At 38.6% G+C, this 21,255-nt stretch overlaps 1 protein-coding gene across 8 annotated transcripts in view; it reads right to left on the reverse strand.

Moving 5' to 3' along the window:
- Positions 1-21,255, reverse strand: part of ncor1 (nuclear receptor corepressor 1) — a 134,596-nt gene that overhangs the window by 101,485 nt on the left and 11,856 nt on the right. For all 8 annotated transcript variants that reach the window (XM_081365538.1, XM_081365543.1, XM_081365541.1 and 5 more), the window contains exons 2-5: positions 18,618-18,825; positions 1,931-2,022; positions 1,098-1,299; positions 735-914 (exon numbers count right to left, since the gene is read on the reverse strand). In XM_081365538.1, coding sequence (XP_081221664.1) covers positions 735-914; positions 1,098-1,299; positions 1,931-2,022; positions 18,618-18,725 — 582 coding nt within the window. In that variant the 5' untranslated portion in view covers positions 18,726-18,825. The remainder of the gene's footprint in view (positions 1-734; positions 915-1,097; positions 1,300-1,930; positions 2,023-18,617; positions 18,826-21,255) is intronic.

Raw genomic sequence — 21,255 nt, forward strand, 5'->3', positions numbered from 1 at the left:
ATAATTAAATTTGCTGCTGAAGTGAAACTTATTTCATCTCCTAAACATGAGTGAACAAACAAAACAAATTGAAGATCAAGCGGTGGATGAGCAAGAAAAAGAAAAAACAGGTGGAAAAATAAAGACAACATTTTTTATTTTAGTAAAACTGAGACTTTGACTTCCAGTCTTAATGAGAACATGACTATACAAAGCAAGATAACTGAGTTATGGTTTTTCTCTGAGTTTTCTTCATCATGCCAGAAAAGAAGGGAAAGTACATTCAACAGCATGCTAGTATCTCTACAATCAGACTTGAGGAATGCATATGTACACTTGCTGCTTCTGGGATTATCATGATGCAATCCTTAAGGATTTGGCATCGCCATCAAAAAGCAAGAATAGTAGGCACAGACAAGGGAGTTGTGACAAGCCTCTCTCAGATGAGCAACATTTCCCACAATGCTTATGGATAAAAGACTCAACAAAAAATCCAATCAGCTGCTAGCAGAGAGCACCAGTGTAATTCTCCAGTAACATGAAGCTGAACCCTGGGAGGTACAGGGAGAAAGTCAGCAGTTTTGATTGTGATTTAAACAAACAAACCTTGTCATCACACAACTAGCGCCTGAAATGGTCATAAGCTGTTTATTTACAAAATGAACAATAGCTTAGAGTTGAAAGCAAAAAGTTCTTGAGCTGTAGCAGCATTTCAGTCTCTCTCTCATCTGTGTTTATTTAGTGAGGCTACACACCTGTTTCTTTTTCAGTTTGAAAATCTGCTGCTCGACCTTGGCAATCTCACGGTCAACACGGTCCATGCTCTGAATCAACTCCTCTTTGGAGAGTTTGGAGGGCGATGTGTCCGCATCCTCACCCACCTGTGGAACTCCACCTGGGGATGAGGTCTCCACCTTCACACTAAACTGGGTTTCCTGTCACAGAAAACAAGAGGAAAAAAAAGAATAAGTGCAAGCCTTCAAACAATCATAACAGCCAATCTGGCACAATAGTGCAGCTAGAAATTAAATAAAAACTGAAACCTGTTTGTTTTATGGAATAGGGAAATGTTTAAATCTCACACTGGTATCCTTCTGGTATGCATGTACATTAATCACCTTCTTGACCTCTCCAGTGGTCCTGATGGTGTCCTGTGTGGCGTGTGGAGGGGCCAGTAAGATGCCAGTGGGCTGAGCTCTTGTAAAGTGCGTTTCAGATACGTTCTCGATGCGGGGACGCTTGGCCTCAAGAGTTTCCTGATCCTGCTGAGCTGAGAGGGTATGAAACTGATGGTCATAACCATGTCTGCGCTCCGGCGGCCTGCAGGAGACAAGATAGATGCTTCTAATTAAAATTATTATGCTTCAAAAACCTCAGCACCAAACAACATTACTAAAAACAACACACAACTGTTCAATTTCCATAATATTAGCTATATCACAATTATTTGATGTAAAAACAATTATTTGAGAATCACAACATTGTGCAATTTATATTCCGAACATATATCAACATCAAAAAGTTTTTCATCAAAAACTACGAGTTTTTGAATTAATTTAGGAGCATATCAAACAAACAAAACTTTCAGCTACACACAGAATCTCAAAAGGCTTGAGGGTTTAACAGAAGAAATTAGGACAGTAATAGCCTGCTATTGTATATTCTTATTACTAATGCTCAATTTTATACAAAATGTAAAATATTACATTAATGCCATTCTACCCTGTGCAATATTTATTAAATGCTAGGAAAGGAAATTATACATTTGTCAATGAGAATAAATGAGTGACATAGATATTCAACTAAATAGTTAAATGCCAATAATGTTATGACAATTAATCAACAGCTGAAATGTGATAATGCTGTCAGCCCTGCATAACATAAAACATTTCAAAGTTGTTTCCAAGCAAAATATTCAGAAGGAAATCATGTGTGGTGGGGGTTGTATCACCTCTCAGTCCCAGGGTGGAATTCAGACAGTAATGAAGGTCTGCGGCGCTGCTGGTCCTGCAGGGGGGAACGGTAGTCGGGAACTGTGAACTCCTAAACAAACACAGAAACACACATCAGATAGGAAAAACTGGGCAAAACAAAAACTCACTGATGAGGGCTCAGAGAAGCCTTAAAGACATGTGGGCAGAAAGACAAAGAGTGAGAGACGATAGTGAGAGAGAACTAAAGGGATAAAGAGACACACCAGAACACTCCACTTAATCTCCAGTGTTTTATGTTCTAGTAAAACATGCCATTATAAAACACGCACTTAAAGGTGCAATAGGTGATTCTCTACAGAATTTTTGTTGTTGAAAGTCTCCTCATATCCTGATAGCAATCACTATGTCGTTAAGCAGTCTAAATGTATTTTTATAAACGTATATCGTCTGTAAAAGGCGTAGAACCAAAAATGTTCATTTAATTATTTCATTTGGTCCGAGTGAAATTATACCATGTGTTCCCTGTCAGTCAACGTATGTTTGCATACAACTGTGCAGTCTGTTCATGCAGACATCGTACGTACGTCATCAGCACGTTTCGCGTACGCTGTGCAGACAGAGCGTAAGGCTGGAAGCTTACACTGCTATTTTGAACCAATAATCGGAACAAAAGGCAGTTGAAGGATGATGTGTAGAATTCAAATATTTATCCAATATAATTAATCTGACTCCATTAAAGTTGTTGTTATTCTTTAACCTCTTATTCTTTAAAGGTAAAGCTCTTTCTTAGAACTGATAGGAAAACATAGGATTTAACCTGAACAAAAGTTATAATCACTTTAGCTTTCAACATCAGTGATAAAAGGAAAGATTCTCAAAGCCTTTAAAGCAGGCAAAGTTATTTATTAAGTTACATGTTTAAATATACAGACAGTAGAATGGAAAAACATTCTGTATAGAAAACTTAGTTGTAACAAATAATGCACTGTTGTGCCTTTCTCATAGTATGAGGTTACGCACTGGTGTGCGGGAATGGGTTAAAGCCTTTCTTCAAGATCAACAGTTACCTTTCCTTCTTATACCCTGAGCAAAGCATTGTTAAACATGAGTGGAATACCAACACCGAAACCGACTGACCGACAGGAAACCAGGCAAATGCAAAAGATGAGGCAAATGTGTGGTGATCGAGGGGGAGAAGAACATTAACATATCCTCCTCAATGCATGTTTAACCAATACAGGGTATATACAGAAATTCTTAAAGGGATACTTCACCTCTGGGAAGATGAATGTGTATTTAAAATAGGTCATTTAAGTAGAAGAAATGTGGAGAAATTTTTGAATTTGGAGCTTTCTAGACTGAGAAAAGCCAGAAAATGTATTTTTGGCTTATGTGGATGAAAGACAACAACTCCCAGAATGCACTTGCTTCGCTGCCTTAGGAGGCCACGCCTACCGGTTAGAGAGCACAGTTGAAAACAACAAGGCTAGCCTAAGTAAGTGATGAGTTTGCCAGGGATTTAGAGACCCAAAATGTCCGGGATTCGGCTTTTGCGTTCTACAGTCGCCATTCATCATGTTTACTGTGGCGAGCAGGACGAGGCTGACGGCCGCGGGAGAACGGCGCGAGGCCGGTGGCTTCATTACTGAGACGCGCCGGGTCTCGCATCTCTCACGGAGGAGCGGGAATTTTCTAAGCAATGTTAAAACGCACATCAACCGATCACTTGTTTAGCGTTCATGTAAACACTACAGTCAGATTCACCGATCGGAATTAATTCAGTTAGATTGAAACGAGAGGTGTGCATGTAAACAATGAATGGCGACCGCAGAACGCAAAAGCCGAATCCCGGACATTTTTAACAGTCTCGCCCACCGGACAAGTCCGGGAAAAGGAAGATGGTAACCCCTACTTACTCAGATTTCTCCTATTATTCAGCTTTCTCCACAGAACAAGAGCATGCTAGCTTAGCTTCCAAAGAAAGACGGCTGATACTGTGTACATTCTGTGAGTGAGATCCCACCCTGTATGGGCGGGTTGAAAACATGCGGAACAACGCCATCTACTGGCTGTAGTCTTTAGCCTCTGGACAGAAAATCCTCCGATGACGCAAAATGACGATTTTTGCGTCATCGGAGGATTTTTTCCAGACAAAAAATACATAAATCTCTCCTCTCAGGGGGATATGAGGGGGGAAAGCATGGTAATTCGAAAATACTACAGGTTTTCTACTAATACAAAGCTTAATGCTAAATCCTGAAGTAACCCTTTAAGTTGAATTTAATACCTTTTAATACCTTCACAATATTTTTTAATACCAGCTCGACTTCAAGCTGCAACTGTAGAGGTGTAAAGTGAAAAGTAAAGTTTTTTTGTTAAGCTGTGATTTTACTAGGGATGTCCCGATCAGGTTTTTTGCCCTCGAGTCCGAGTCATTTGATTTTGAGTATCTGCCGATACCGAGTCCCGATCCGATACTTAATACATAAAAAAAATAATAAAGAAGAGCGAAAAAACAGATCCAGGATGTTCCTTATTTTTTTATTTAATTCACCTTATTTTAACATTCAACAACTCTGTTAACAAACAGAGCACTTCTGTGAGGTAGCTTGAACAATCAAGTAATAAATAAATTCTTCACTTTTGGACTTTAGTGCAACAGTAAATATAATATAATATAAATATATAATATATTATATAATATAAATACAGTGCGTATTTTTTTCGCCGCCCATGTTAACAGATTAAACCAGGCTTTAGAGCATTCACACCGCACGCAGAGGCGGCGCGGCAGTGCGTAGCAGAGCAGAGCAGGAGTGCCGCGATCGTTTCGGCGCCGAGTCTATTTTTGCTGCGCCGCTTTTGCTGAATTAAAGTGACAATACATTGATCATGGCCAAAATACACCGCAGTTTTATCCAAAAAGTGCATTGATGATATCTATTGTGTTTTAAACAGTCAATCAAATGACCAACAGCAATTTAAAAAGAAAACAAATGTCCAAAAACAAACTTGTTGCCATAACAATAAAAACAAAGATGAACAAAAAGTTATATGAAATTATTAATAAAATAAGCTTCTTGACAAGTCTTTTCTCTTAAATGTATTTGAAAACGAAAAAAAGCAATGCCAACTTATCCATTATAGAGTAGCCTACTCTGTCTGTAGTCTGCCCTACACAACCCGCGGTTCAGCCGCGCGTGACAAACGCTGCCAGTGTGAAAGCAAAACGCGCGTGTCCTGCTCCTGCTCACCATACGCACTGCTCCTGCGCTGCTTACGCTCTGCTAACGCGTGCAGTGTGAAACCGGCGTAACTCTGTGCCACCGCATAACTATAGATGTGTTAAAAAATAATGAGAATATATATACACATATATATCCGAGTCCTGATCGGGAGGTAACGTCCGATTCCGATCGAGTCTGAAAACACGTGATCGGGCCCGATTTCCGATCACGTGATCGGATCGGGACATCCCTAGATTTTACCACTTGATTTCATAGCTTTGTAAGATAAAATCCTTCTTGCTAGACCTGATAATTATTTTGGTCTATAATCATACCAATATCAAAAAGTAGAATAAAAAAAGTAGCATTAAAAAGTTTATTTTAATTAATAGTCTAATTTTCTGGCAGCAGTCATGATCTATATTAGGCTACTCACTGATCAAATAAGGCTTTGGTGGCCGCCAAGAAAAAAAATTCAATGCAGGAAAAACCCTGATGTCTCTTAAATGACTGAAATAGAAGCGAACTCGCAAACAGGTTTAGCAGCAAACCAGCCGGGTACCCAGTTTGTTTCAGCGTCACATGATATCGCTCAGGTCCTACTCGCAACATATAAATAAATCCACGCTAATTTTTGAAATTTTAGAAGAAAGGCCTGCACTTAACACAAATTGAAACTCATAGGCCTAGTTGGATGGGGGTTCGGAAATTTAATACCTCGTCAGATGACGTTTATTACTTTTTAATACTTTTTAATGCCCTTAATTTTGGCTAATTTCATTTACTACCTTTTAATACTTTTTACAAACCCGCGGACACCCTGCAATAGTTACCAATGACCATTGTACATTAGGATACTTTAAAGGTGCTGTATGTAGTTTTTAGCGGCCTCTAGCGGTGATGTTTCAGATTGCAACCAATAAGTTTACAAGCGCGTGCTCTTACGCGTGCTCGAATTTATGAGCGAGCACTGTGGGTACCAGCCAGACTGAGACGCAACCGGACGTAACACACAAAGCATCCCACAACATGCTGGAAACTCCCACTGCAACGTTACAATAATAGGCTACTTTTATCAGCTTGACGTTGAACTAATGCTCCATGCTCGTACCATGATAAGTATGGAACCCTATCAACCGTGCCGAATTCTGTCACTGCAAGCACCACAAGCATTTTCTTCAGGAAATGTACATTCTAGGTTTGTAGATAAGGTTTCTCCATTATTCAAATGCCCTGCCGATGTTGATCCGTGTTTTTTACCCGAAGTTCATCCGATTCACGTCTGGCCTTACGAGCTTCAGCAGAAATTTTTTTGTTTTTTTATCAATATGTGGTGGTAATTTGTCCCTGTTGGAGTCTGTGTTTTGCTCGGCGCAGGTCGTTTCTTAGTGTTATCAGACATGGCATAAGTTGCATAAGTCATAAGTCTATGTCATAAGTTGCAGTGTCGTCGCTGTTGAGTGCAAAGTCAGTAGGCTAGATGAGGCGAGAGGCTCGGGAGCGCGCATGCAGGGGACGTCACTGGCGGTAAATCCGACCCGGGACCTTCACATAAAAATAAGAATACTTGCTTTCAGAGGTAATAGCAAAACCCACAAAGTGGATAATTTTAATGTGAGATTACAACCCCTTCACACACAGGCAATAAAAAAAGGATTCGTTTTGGTAGAAAAGCTACATACAGCACCTTTAATACCTCTATTAAGTTCACCACCATTCATTTCAGTTTATAACCTGTCAGATGAGACCAAACATGACATAGTTACATATTAGAATTATATACATATTACATATTATTACACACTAGTAAATAAACAGTATGTAGTAGAAAGCATATGTCCTGTGAATCAATTGGTACAGACGTGTCATTGAGATACAAACAACTGTCTCTCCCGACAGAACCATCCTCTGCCTGGAGTGTCCCAACAGTCCTCAATCAGCAAATTGACGAAATCCCTTGCACCAGATAGGCATTAGCATACTGTGATGATGAAGGCCATTGTGCCACGTTTAATTCACATGGATACAGGGTCCAAAATTAACACCCGCCAAGCGCCAAATGCGGTAGATTTTCCGTTTGGCGAGTATATCTCAAAAGGCTATCCGCCACACTGGCGGGTGAATGTTCATACCAAAATAATAAAATTGTCAGCGCGCACGCGCTCTTCTGCCTCTTAAGAGTGAGTGAGTGAGTGAGTGAGTGAGTGAGTGAGTGAGTGAGTGAGTGAGTGAGTGAGTGAGTGAGTGAGTGAGAGAGAGAGAGAGAGAGAGCCCCGGCCGCGCGCGCGCACTCACTATTCAGAGCGGACAAGCGTCAAGCTTCCCCGTACTTTTTGACAAGCGTCCTTGACAGGGCGGCCAGAGCTTCTTTGCAGCTCAAGTCGGCGGCGGTGTGTACATACAGTTAACGCTCTATCTGTTGACGGCGCTGAGGAAAAAGCTCCCGCCACTGGAAGATTTGTGTCCTGCTCATCAAAGCCGTGCAGCGTCTTCAGCACTCGCGGATCGTGCATACTCCGCCGCTGGCCAGGCTGCTGCTGATTTTTTTTTTTTTATTATACATTTCAAATTTTGCTCTGGATATTTTTTTATGTTTGTATTCAACATAATATGCCTACCTTATTTAATTCAAAAGTACTGAAATGAATGTATATGTGACAAAAAAAAAGTCTGTTTATTATTTTGGCCGGTAAAAAATATGCTTGGCTGGTGGATTTTTTCATCTACCAGTCCCCGTGGCAGGTGAGCCAAAAAGTTAATTTCGGACCCTGCATGGATACATTTAAAAGGTATTTCTGAAGTACTAGTGCAGTAAAGAGTTCTGCCCATATTTCCTCAGCCCTACAATGTGCAGACAGAGCGAGAATGGCAGGCAAACAGTTGTTTACATTCTTTATTGTGGTACTGTTACTCACTATACTGTAAAGTTTTCTCATCTGTGCATGACACACAATGCAATCCAATAACGTTGTGTCTGATTGTCTCGCTTCTGGTCTGAGTGTGTTCCTGTGTTTTGGAGGAGGCGTGGCTTTGGGGGGCAATTTGCATGGCAGAAAAGGGGGGGGGGGGGGTGGTAAATATGAATAAAGTTTGCATTTCCCAGATCACTTATTGCACCTTTTACAGATGAGATGATCATAATCAATCTCAATTCATCATTAGGGCTGATGTCCATTTTAGAACCAATTTCCAAGAACCGTGGATTCGATAAGACATGCAGAATTGCTCAAATTCAAACAATACCCAACCCTATTCATAATACCATTAGAAAACCACAGACAGCAGCAGAGCAGGACTGAGAGCAGCTCAGCAACCGAAGCTGCCATGTGTGAGCCATGTCTTGCAGCTGATTTACATTCTGACTAAAGTTCAGTTAAAAAGAAGTGTGCAAAATCAGTGCAAAAAGACATACTTTAACAACATCAAGTTAAAGAATTATTTCCATCAATGTGGCAATAAGTGTTATAGTGCTCATGCATCACAATTATTCAGTGCAAATCTACAGACAAAACGGACCAGTCATGGGCTCTCACTATGACTAGTTGGTCTTATGGAATCCCTGACTGGCTTTGCTTATGTCAAGCGTACATTGATCAGACTCATTTCTTAGCATTTTAGTATTTTTTTTTAATCTCTCAGTTTCAGAGAGCTTTCAGTAGGATCTTGTCAGAATAAATGAAAAACATTTAATGTTATAAAATGAATACTGAGGCCATCCTTAAAAATATTCTTGTTTGCCATAACCCGACCGACCCTGTCAATTTAGTACCGACCCAATTATTTATTTATTTTCCCTTTTAGTCCAACCGACTTGCCGGTTGTAAACTTGCGTTAAGACCGACCGATTTTTTTTTAACTCTTCAAACAACTAATACAAATGCAATAAAATAATATTAGTTATTAAGTATTGTGAATATAAATTGCCTAGACCTACATACAAACATAAGCTACGTACTTTCTTTTAAATAAAAACCTGTGGCGCGTCATCTATGATTATGTTATCACCATTGGTTTACGCACACTACGGCCTGCAGACTAAGTTCGCTTTGTTTCATTCACTGTCAATGGTTCGCGCTTGGTAATGATGGCTGCGGCTTTATCAAATTACTCTGGCCTTTTTAAGAATGAAAAGATTATTTCATTTTTATATTTAGTTGAATATAGTTTATTAAAAAATAAACATGTGAGAGCGTGTTATAGGCCAGCCTATATGTAATGTTATAGTCAGATATGACGACGCTACTGCAACACGCATCGCCGCAGATGAGAAGCTGAGCATCTATTCATCAAGCCAACGTGCAAACTATCGCAAATCAAAGTGAAAGTAAAGCCCCGTTCACACCGCCAGCGACTTTGTCGCTGTATGTCGCTAGTCTCTGTACTGAGAAGTCGCTTGTGGGCGTTCGTAGTGCTGTCGCTCTGATGTTATTGGTAGACTGCACGTCTGGCCATATCTATACAAAATACCATCATAAGTGATATATACAACTATATCATTTTAATTTGACTAGGAGTTAGGCTCAAAAGAAACAGTATGCTGTTGGGAGAGTGTTTTTATATTACCACAGCAGTGTTCAGTGGATTAAATCATTTAGCCTACTGGATTAACGATCGATCAATCAAGAGAATAACTCATACTGTCATAACTTACTAAAACGTCATTCGAATTTGACAAATAATCATTTTTCTTGTCTCTAATAGTCAAGATATGCAGGGGAAACTGTAAAATGAACTGCAGCAGTGCTAAACTTAAACTTGCATCATAAAATTACAACACTCGTACTAAATGTGTGTATTAAAATCACTGAGACTGTCGACAATTTCTTTTCCATGCATCATTTTATTATATCCATGTATGTGGTTACAACCAAATCATGTAAAACAGTGAAATCGCCCTCGAACTCTTCTGTCTTGCCTGCACTCGAGACGGTGACGTGAGCTGAGCTCCACTGAAAGTCTTCTTTCCTATTGGTTGTCGCTCGCGAAAATCGCTTCTCATTTGCATAAAGTTGAAATTTCTGAACTTTTGTCGCGCGTCTCGTGTCGCTTGACACGCCCTCATTCTGTCGCCAACGGTCACTGTCGCTCGTGTCGCCAGCGCTCCATTGAAATGAATGGGATCATGTCGCTTTGTCGCTGCGTGTCGCTGGCGGTGTGAACGGGGCTTCAGTCGCAGACGCTTAACACACAATCATCTTCATTAAATGTAAAGAAACGAAATGATCTTACCAGGGCTGTTTCCGCTTTCTCTTATTGCGGGCTTTGATTCAGAAATTTTAGCTGATGATCAATAAAATAATGCATCTCAAAACTGTTGCTTTCGGTGACGTGCACTCCATTAAATCTGCAAATAGCGGGAATTGAAGATCGGATTTATATCCGAGAAAAAAAAAAAAAAAAAAAAAAAACACATTTATGTAACCAGGTGTAAATGGAATCGTTTTGATAAATCAGACAGCAATCCGATCTGAGAAAACGCATGAAGTGGCCTGGTGTAAACAGCCCCTAGACATCGATGAAAAACTAAATAGAGATGCATTGTTAATGTAACACATTAACATGTTTTTTTTTTTCATAGGTATTACATTGCATGTTAATGCAATTAACCGTCATTTTGTGAATTCTAAAGTCAATTTAATTTATTTGTTTCCCTCTGAAAATCCACTTTAGTTGATATCTAGTGGCTTCTTTCTTGATTCTGACCCAGTCAGTGACGTCACGATAAGCAAATTAGTTTAAATTCATACCTATGTAATCACCATGACATTTTTTTTTTTCATTGAATCTTGAAAAAAAAAAAAAATAGACCTACCTACCGACACTTTTTTTCTTTTTTGCTGTTACTGCAAACCAAAATATTTTTAAGGATGGCCTGATCAGACAGTTTTGTATCGCTAAAAGGTGACAACACAATCACAGTTGTCTGAATTGGCTGTGGTACAGCAGGATTACTGCAAGATCTTCTGGTATGAGGTCACCTCACTGAAATAGATAGACATCAGATTTCCTCTAGAAACCACTCACACTTTGTGACCATCTGTGCAACTGCAAGAGATGCTTCTAAACTAGGGATACAACTAATTTCATTAGAGTTTTATAATTGCAACAGAAACTTTGCAACTGACTAGTCGACTAGTCTAACCCCCGCCCCCTGTGCTTGCCTTGCATTATGATTATTGTATATTAAACTTGAGTGTTCACTTAAGCAACGTTAGACATTGTAGACACATTTATTCAAATCAACTGAGTCAGAAGGAATCTCAGGCCCAAGAAGTTCAAACCCAATAGCCTATTATAAAAAGACTTCAAAAAACATTAAAAGTATGAAAAATTGTATGAAAAGTATCTGTTTACATGACGGGTGGCAAAAAAAGCCTGACATTTTCTGTCAACTATATATTATTTAAGCGCCTTCTTTTCATTAGGATGTTGATATAGAAACTGTTCAAGTGTCAAGTAAGTTCCATTCATAATGTTTCTCCTTTAATCCGATATAAAACTGCATACCGTATTGTCCCTCATAACCGGTAAGTTAAATAGTTATATACTAGTTTGACATGACATAGAAGAAAATGTAAAAGTTTTGCGTAGGCTGTCAAAATACTCCCTCACCTTGCTCATCTTCCAAGTAAACATTTCTCTGAGTCTGAACTGCCACGAGTACCACAGAGATAACCAACGCATGCAAAACCTGAGGTAAAATTAAATGATTTTGTTTTCCGCTGCAGATATACACTTTTCAAAATTATTAATTAATTTAAAAATGTAACATTAACTTGACGGTAAATTAGCCTTTGTAAAAAAAATATATACAGCAAAACATTAAAAAAAGTTTTTGTAAATTATTAGTATTTCCAAGGTGACTAGTAGCAGCAGTATCGTTTAATCGACTAGTCAGCTAGTCTCACACATCCCTATTCTAAACTGCTAACAACCTCAGAACAAACATGGTCATGTCCATGTCTGCAAACAAGAAATGTGTAAATAATTGAGTAATGTGAATGAAAAAGAGAAAAAGCGCCAAAAAGGAGAGAGAACAGCTGGGGTCTGTTTATATCTGCTTCTTTAGCTCTGAGGAATGTACTACAGTGATACCCAAATTGATTTGTAACGTTGAGGCCCAGCCATTTCTGGCCTCCTTTCATCAGAGACAGAGGGGGATTGTTGGGGAAGAGAGAAACTAAGCTTACAAGCGATTTAAAGTCAAAACTAGGGGTGGAAAGATACATCGTTATATCGAGATATCGAAATATAAAAATGTGACGATATGTATCATTGATGGAAACGATATGATCTGCGATATATAGAGTTAGTTTTATCCAAGACTCAGCTTACTGTATTTATAAGGTATTAGAGCTGCACGATTAATCGCTAAAAGATCGCAACCTCGATTCATACACCCCCGTGATCTTATTCCTAAAAAATACCACAATTCTCCTCCATCTAATAACCTTCGACAAAATCACAGCGGAACATTCAAATCTGCGTTGATGCTGCTGCAGACCCAGAGAGCCAGAGTTAATGAATAGGTATGAAACAGCATCTTTTCAACCACACAGTATCGTTATTTTTGTGTTACAAATTTTCAGATTATCTCATAAGTACTGAAATAAAAGTTTATAGCTTTGATATAAACACTGATGATGTCTACGAAAGCTATCAAAATAGAGCAAATCCTTTTGAAAGTAACTTGGCGCTTCAAATAACGATTGTATCAATTATTTCATTACGCCACCAGTTGGAAACAAGTGACTTAAAAATGTAGGCTATGTAATTGAATCATTCATCAAGAGATTCATAAAAAAAAAAACTGATTCATCCAGCAATGAAACAAGTCAAGTATTTATGTTTGAGTCACTGAATCATTCATTTAAACATATTTAAAAAAATAATTCATTCAAATTAATTAAACATTTTTAATAGACTGCAGCAATTAATTTGTTAGTCTGGCTATCACCAGACCGAGCTCAATCTTTTAAGATTGAACATTAGTCTGGGGAGTCCGCTCTGTATTTTCTACTGCACAAGAGGCGTGAGAGGAGAAGGAAGAGGCCCAGAGAGAAGGAAATGAATAGTGGAATAAAGTCGTTATTTTTGTTTGTTTTTGCGCACAAAAAGTATTCTCGTTGCTTGATAAACTTAAGATTGAGCCACTGTAGTCACTTGGACTATATTAACGATCTCTTTAATAACTTTTCTGGGCCAGCAAGTTTCGGTCCCTCTGAAAGCCTATGGAGCAGTGATCCAGCTCTCAGATTTAATCAAAAATATCTTAATTTGTGTTCCGAAGATGAACGAAGGTCTTACGCGGTTGGAACAACATGAGGGTGAGTAATTACTGACAGAATTTTCATTTTTGGGTGAACTAACCCTTTAATACAGTGAAAGCTCAGTCCGTTTCTGCTTTCATTTTCAGGGAATGAGCGCGTTTACATGCACGTTATTAACTCGATTATGCTGAATAAACAGACAATGCATGTGGTCATGTAAACGCATTAACCCGTTTTCCTTTATCAGAGTCAAGTCATAGGTTTAAGTATAACCGATCGACTTTTAGATTTTTGCCTGATTTCTCCCGGCATTTAAAACCCGCATTATTTGGGCTTAATTGAAGTGCGGTGCGCATAAGTGAAGTGCATCCAGACAGAGAGAGCACTGGTAGGAGGACATACTGTATATCGCAGACTCCAACACTTTTTTTTGACCCAAGAAATGAAAACGTGTTCTCATCTCGTGCAGAAGTAGCCTACAGGCAAAATGCTGCATCTGTAATGGCATGAGAGGATAATGTGTGTCCATAAATTTCCTGCTGACATGTTGAAATACTCTGAGTCAGATACAAGAATGATTAGGATCTTTTTTTACCTCACTATACCGTGAAATAACCTGATTTAGCCTATTAATAAACACTCCACCTTTGCTAGCAAAATAGAAAAAAAATCTCATATTTAAAACGAAGTAATAAAACAAGCAAATTGATGAGTAAATAAGCAAGTTAATAATCAAATAAGTAAGCCCCGCCCCCCTCACGATAATATCGTGTATCGCCGATCTCACAGGCTGACGATAAGACGATATGCAAATGGAGCATATCGCCCAAGCCTAATGGGCAGTTACGCAGCCAATCAATAATGTGATATCATCCAGCAGTAGAAACGCCCACTAATCAACCAATTAACTAACAACATAAACTAACCAATAATACATCCACTCTCTAGCAATAAAACTGCTGTATGTGTGAACACCCCATGACACAGCACTCATTATACAGAGGTGAACAATTAAGTGGGTTAGGGCTGGCTTTTAGGAGGAAGGAGGTAAACAGTGGAAATTTTTGCAGGGCAAGTAAAAATTTAAACCAATGGCCGACCTGACCCAAACTGAACCAGTAGAAAAAAAAAATTCTTAGCGTTGGGCCCTGCAAGTTCATGTCTAACTAACATGGGTGGTTGGTATTTAATGTCCTACTGGTATTGACATTTAGGAATAAACCCCATCAAACCTGTTTCCTGTTTATAAAGTTTACCTGTTTATAATGTTTACAAAACACCTTTCTCGTTCACCCAAAAATGAAAATTAGCCCATGATTTACTCACCCTGAAGCCATCCTAAGTGTATATGACATTCTTCTTTCAGACGAATACAGTCGGAGTTATATAAAAAAATGTCCTTGCTCTTCCAAGCCTGATAATGGGAGTGAATGGCTGTTTGACTTTAGAAGTCCATTAAAGCGCATCTATTCATGATTAAAGTACTCGAAACGGCTCTGCAGGGGTTTAACCCTCGGAGGTCGACGCTGGATTTTCTTCACATTGTAGCACAATAAACTTAAATTACTCCGTCATTTATGGTCATACAGAAAAAAGAAATATAAAAAAAAGAATCTGTGATATTTCTACTTTTGTATGTGTCCACTTACAATCAAATCAAAACATTGTGCTTTTGTAAAATAAAGAAAATAAACAGGGTGTGCTTTCTGCCTCCCCGTTGCGGTGAACTTTTTTTTCTTGAGCATGTCTATAAACTGAAACCAAACTCAGCGAATACTTGTCACACGTTTATGAGCCAAATACCTTCATAAACATTTAAGTGTGTACTTTTAAATGATCGGATTCAAACTGAAAACAAATTTTCTCTGTTTAAGTAATTTGTATAAAACCAACAAGATGTCCAGTATCTCAAACGCTTGCTCATTTTTAATTTGACCACATGCAAATCTCCACATGGAACGTGAACGCGCTCGTTACCTCAAAAACAAAGCACGAAAAAACTTCACAAGTCTCTGCTTTTCGTCGGGTTTGAAAGACGCACCGTGAGCTTACACTGGATTTACCTCAGAAGAAGAAGAACGCGATTTGAAGACAAGAAAGATGTAAGGTAAGAAATTCTTACATATTAGTTTGTTATTGTTGCATAAATTTCACATTGCAGTTGAACTGTTGCTAGATATATGGTGAATATTATAATATTTAGACCCGTGTTTACTGTTAGGCCTACTGTGTTTGTGGATATCTGCTCAAATGTAGATATGTATATGGTAACCATAATGTTTCATATTTTGGAGCGCGATCGCGTTTGAATGTATCATATTTTGAAACACAATCGTGTTTGAAAAGCAAAACGCACCAAACGGCTTCATGTTTTTACTATTAGGCTATCTCATTTCATATCATCATAACGAATGGAAACATTTGAAGTAACATATGATAATCAATTTATTTTTCTCTAGCTTAGTTGTTACTGAATTCTTTTGGAAGATTTACAGGCTGCTATAGGTTATTGTTATTTTATGCAGCACTGCGCATAGCTTTTGCCTACAAGGCACAACAAACCTGGTGTTCATTATATTATATATTGTTGGAAACAAGTGTGTGTGTGTGTGTGTGTGTGTGTGTGTGTGTGTGTGTGTGTGTGTGTTCTGTGAATTTTAAAGGGTACATAACATGCACAGTTTCACCTAATCTCATGTTAATCTCGAGTACCTATAGAGTAGTAGTGCATCTTTAATATCTCCAAAAAATGTTTAGTTTTATTATATTTATAAAAGAAAAATACAGCTTTCCGATTCTCTCCGGAAAAAGCCGAGGTCCTGGAGGCGGAGCTATAGAGTCAAGCGGTAGTGCTTGATTTCCAGCAAGAGACAGAAATCTGATCCAGTTGTACTTACATGACTGGGGTCTTTTATCACTGGGACCGCTCCACGTTTTAATAGCAAACGATTTGCAAATCCAGCGTCGACCTGGGCATTGTTAATAAAACATTCGTCACTGAAATGACCAGAACACACAACGCACTTGGTACACTCCGTTGCTGCCCCGGAAAAACAAACTGCATCCACTGTTACTGTAACATTGGGTTCTTTGGAAAGCTGAACACGGTAAGCTTTCCCTCACATCCAAAAACACACTTTTTTGGAGACATTCTTGAACAAATACTATGCAGCGCTGGCTGCCGATGATTTCCTGTTGAAGCGCGCCGCGTTGATGTGCGCGGTCTCGCTCTCCTCTGGTCGACGTGTGCGCGGGCGAGCTTTTCCGAGAGAAATGCTCATATAAGGAGTTCCACTCTCATCTACGTCATTAGATCCACGATCGAAAAAAAACAGCCGAAACTTGTACCAACCCGGAAGTAAGATTTTCGGCACAGAAATTCTCCGTTATTCGTCCAAAATATTTTTTTTTAAACTTTGCCCATGTTTAGCATGAGAATCCATCTCTTTAACACTGTAAACAACTCTGAATACATGAAACACCATTGTACCCCCCCTTTAAAAAGCAATTTTAACCAGAAAAATCTCAAATTTATTCCCAAAATCATGCAGGCCTTTCTCTTGATATAAGTATGTTCACTTTTTTTTTTTTTCAGGGCCCAGATGCCACTGAGTCCTGCTGACTTCAACATTCACATGAGTCTCTGTACATGAACATGGTAAAGTGAAAATCAAACACCTTGAAAATGAAAGGTATGTACAATATTTTTACGAATGGCACAAAGGTCTCTGTCTTTGTATCATTGTTTTCAATAAGTGCTTTTTTGTCATTTGTTTCGTATCTTTGGATTATGTTGTTTGTAAAGAAATCCAAACAATCAAAAAGCCATTCTTTTTTATAAATCTCCTCATTCTTTGTGCAAGGTTGCTCAGAATGATAGGGCCTGATAGCTCCTAATAGGGCCGTTAGGGGAGGGTCTTTGTCTTTCTCAGGTGTGAAAAGCTTACATATTAATGACGTGATCACACCTCCTGCATAAAGCTTTCTCACACAAAACACGTTGTACAAATTTTAAATCAATATATTGTCTTATCTGAATGAGCAGTCAGGGCGATTTTCACATAGTTTTGGAGCAAATATTCTAGGCTACGTGATACAATTTTCAAAAGTCTTGTGAAGAAATAATCAGTATGGGTTTCATGGCCTTATTTCAGTGAGAATTTTTTTTTTGTATTTTCACAAACCACGCATAAATGTCATTATCTCAAAACTACAAACTTTTAAATACATACTGCTGATATATTATTGTAGCAGAGTTTGTGCTGAATACAGTGTAATCAGACTTTAGCCATGAAAATGTCACAAGTAACAGAAATAAGCACAAATGTCAGAGCATGTCAGAACACCTCCAGGGCCCAGAAAACAGCTCAGACCCCAGAGGGTTAATAAAGGTCTTCTGAAGTGAAGCAATGCGTTCTTGTAAGAAAAATATATTATTGACTAAAATAACTAGCTTCCGGCAGACAGCCGTACGCATTAATTTACACCAAAAGAGTAACACTTGAACTTGATGCACAACGTAATGACGGCAATTGACTCGTAATGAGAGCAACCTCTCGCGGTTCAAACAAACAGGACTGGGCAACCGCGTTCGTCATTATGTTGTGCAGCAAGTTCAGGTGTTACTCTTTTGGCGTAAATTGATGCATATGGCCGTCTGCCGGAAGCTAGTTATTTTAGTTGATAAAGTTTTAAATATGGATATTTTTCTTACACGAACACATCGCTTCACTTCAGAAGACCTTTATTAACTCCCCGCAGAGCCGTTTCGAGCACTTTAATCATGAATAGATGTGCTTTAGCCATTTACTCCCATCATCAGGCTTGGAAGAGCCAGGGCATTTTTTAATATAACTCCGACTGTATTCGTCTGAAAGAAGAATGTCATACACACATAGGATGGCTTCAGGGTGAGTAAATCATGGGCTAATTTTCATTTTTGGGTGAACTATCCCTTTAAACTAAGTACATGTAATTTTAGCTGTTTGCAGCAGTATATCAGGCCTGCTCTGAGAGAAAAGGTGGAGCTATTAGTCTTGTGGTTCAGGATCTACAGTGAACACACAAAACGAACAAGTTAAGTCCAAAGTAGAAGCGACTCAGGGAAAGGAAAGTTACTGTTACAATTCTTCTTTAGCACCATTCCTGTTATGTCGTTTTTTGGCAGTGTATCGTGCGGCGTAGGTGAAGGTGTCTCAGATACTGACCGTTGGGTGGCGTGTGGAGCTGAAGGTGTACTGCACTGAGTGTGGTGGGTAACGGCTCTGCTCGCTGCTGAAGGACCCCTGGCTGGGGGGAAATCCTGAACTGGACATGCTGCGGCTGCCTGGTGGGGTGCCGGAGGCTCAGAAGGGGCCTGGAGCACTGCTACTCAATCAAGGCCTCAACGACGGCATGATCGTGCTGCCAAACCACCTGAGGAAGAGAGAGAGAAGAAGGGAAAAAATATATAAGAACATTTGTCTTGGATACAAAAAGTTTTTCATGGTCTCAGATCACAATGTGCGACCTATTGATGAAACATGCTTTGTTTTACAGGATTGATCTGCTTGGTTTTCCAGAAAAAGTGCTGGCTTCTTAAAACCAACAAAAGATATTTCAAATTTAATCAAGCCCATGAGATTTCTAATGATGTCAATATGTCGACACAAAGCACATCAAAGAAATTGACTGCAGTATGTGGCATCTGTCTCTTCAAGAATGACTCAATGCTCCATGGCTCTGCCTATCTGCAGTTTTTCTGTAACATTTTGAGGCTTGAAAACCCTTCACATTCTATACAACACAAGGAGCCTGCAGTGAAGTAAATCTATGATCACCTCCATTTATGTACACCATCTAGAGATGGGTTGTCACCATACAAAAATTTCAGTAGTCAAGACCAATATTTGGTGAAATTTCATGATTCTCTATACAACCCTCTTCATTGCGAGTAAATCACTCGCATATGCGACTACTCTGGGCGACTAAATCACGTCTGTCATTAGACATTGGCTAATAAATTCTCAAATTTTACTCGCCAGTGTGTGTTAGAGGCTAATTAATATCCATGAGCCCAGCAGCTCATCAATCCTTAGTGCACTGTATGCATATTGTTTTTATCAGTAGTAGTAGTATTATCTTTTAATAATTATTACTCTTATCTATTTTTTTACAGAAACACTGAATGACCAACAATATCTTAAACACCACCACCAGTCCTATGTTCAGTTAAAATGACAAATATACATTCATACATGGTTACCAAGTTTTAGTTCTAATTACTTAAGTTCTATCATTAAATATTGCTTAATTTTCATATCATCAAATATAATGCTTGATTGACTGATGTTAAGTGTACGTCCAGATATTTAAAAAGATGTGCCATTTTACAAATTTAAGCTGATTTGGTGGAATCATATTTCGAATATATCTGTCTGGCGAGTAAACAAACAAAAAAAATACTTTTTAATTCTTTTGCCAAGGTGTGTGTAGAGGGTTGCTATAGCACAACAATATTCATTAGTAACTAATATATTGAACACACTCTTGTGAATTAAAGTTAAATATTCAAATTGTAATATTATAAACCTCAGTGTTTCCCATACATTGATATATTTGTGGCAGCTGCCACAATATCAACATTGACCACCTCAAATAGATTTCAGTGCTTCCCATTCATTAAATAGACTCTGGCGGCCCAAAAATATATTAAACTTCTCATGATAACATAAAAGGTCTTTAAATGTCGTGTTTTCCGCCATTGCAGCAAAAAAAAAAAACACTAACACTGAAAGCTCGATAAAGCTTTGTGTCCTTGTCAAATTGCAAAAGACTGTCTGACTACACTGCGCAAAGAGAAGTGCACTTCGCTCACACGATCAGTTCTACATCTGAGTTCACAGTAAATTAATGCAGTGAACTCCATCTGTGCATGTGCTGAGTTAAGGGTGCATTTGGGAACGTAGCGTGCATCAGTTACGCATTATTTTCACATTTGCATTGTTTTTTTTTTTTTATTACATTTAAATTTTTTGACAATAAACATGCCAGAATGAGAACATGAAAACACAAATGAATTCAACTACCCACCTACCAAACTGAATTTTATCTGAGAGGCCTTATGATAAAATTCGGAAGCGCTAATCCTCCATTATGTTTTGCACGCTGCAGTGTTTCAAATTTCAATCTCAATCTCGGTTGCTTGCCATTCCAGATGAATTTAACAATTTTAGAATTGAGTTTGTGCCAAAAAAAATTTGGTGCATGTAACAGGATCACGGAACTGAGAAAATTGATTTGTGGCAAAACATTCATTTTATCACTCGCTATTCTGGCATGTAATGATAATGGCAACGAGGTCCATTTTTGGAGATCTTGTTCAACCCTAGTTAGAATTTGTAGATAGTTGGCATCAGGTATACCATAGAGGAATGAATGAACAACAATGCCTAAGTAACTTATTGAAGTTTGAATGGAAATATTGCATGGCAGTCTAACTTTCTTAGCCATACTATTAAGTGGAAGCAAAGAGGATTTATCCCAATCCATTTTGTACCCAGAGATCATACTGAACTTTTCAAATACCTTCAGTATCTGGGGAAATGAAACTTGAAGATCCAAAATAAACAGTAAAATATCATCTGCATAGAGTGATATATGTTGTTTGTAAGAGTTAACTGAAATTGAACAGACATTTTCCTGTCTTGTCAGTTGGGCTAGGGGATCGAGTGACATTGCAAATAGCATTGGGGATAAAGGGCACCCTTGTCTTGTGCCTTGTTGTAAATTAAAGGGTAGAGAATGTACTCCATTAGTCATAACAGAGGCTGTGGGGTTTCTATATAAATCTCTTATCATACTAAG

The sequence above is a fragment of the Scardinius erythrophthalmus genome (assembly GCF_964197995.2).
Source record: "Scardinius erythrophthalmus genome assembly, chromosome: 5".
Lineage (NCBI taxonomy): Eukaryota > Metazoa > Chordata > Actinopteri > Cypriniformes > Leuciscidae > Scardinius > Scardinius erythrophthalmus.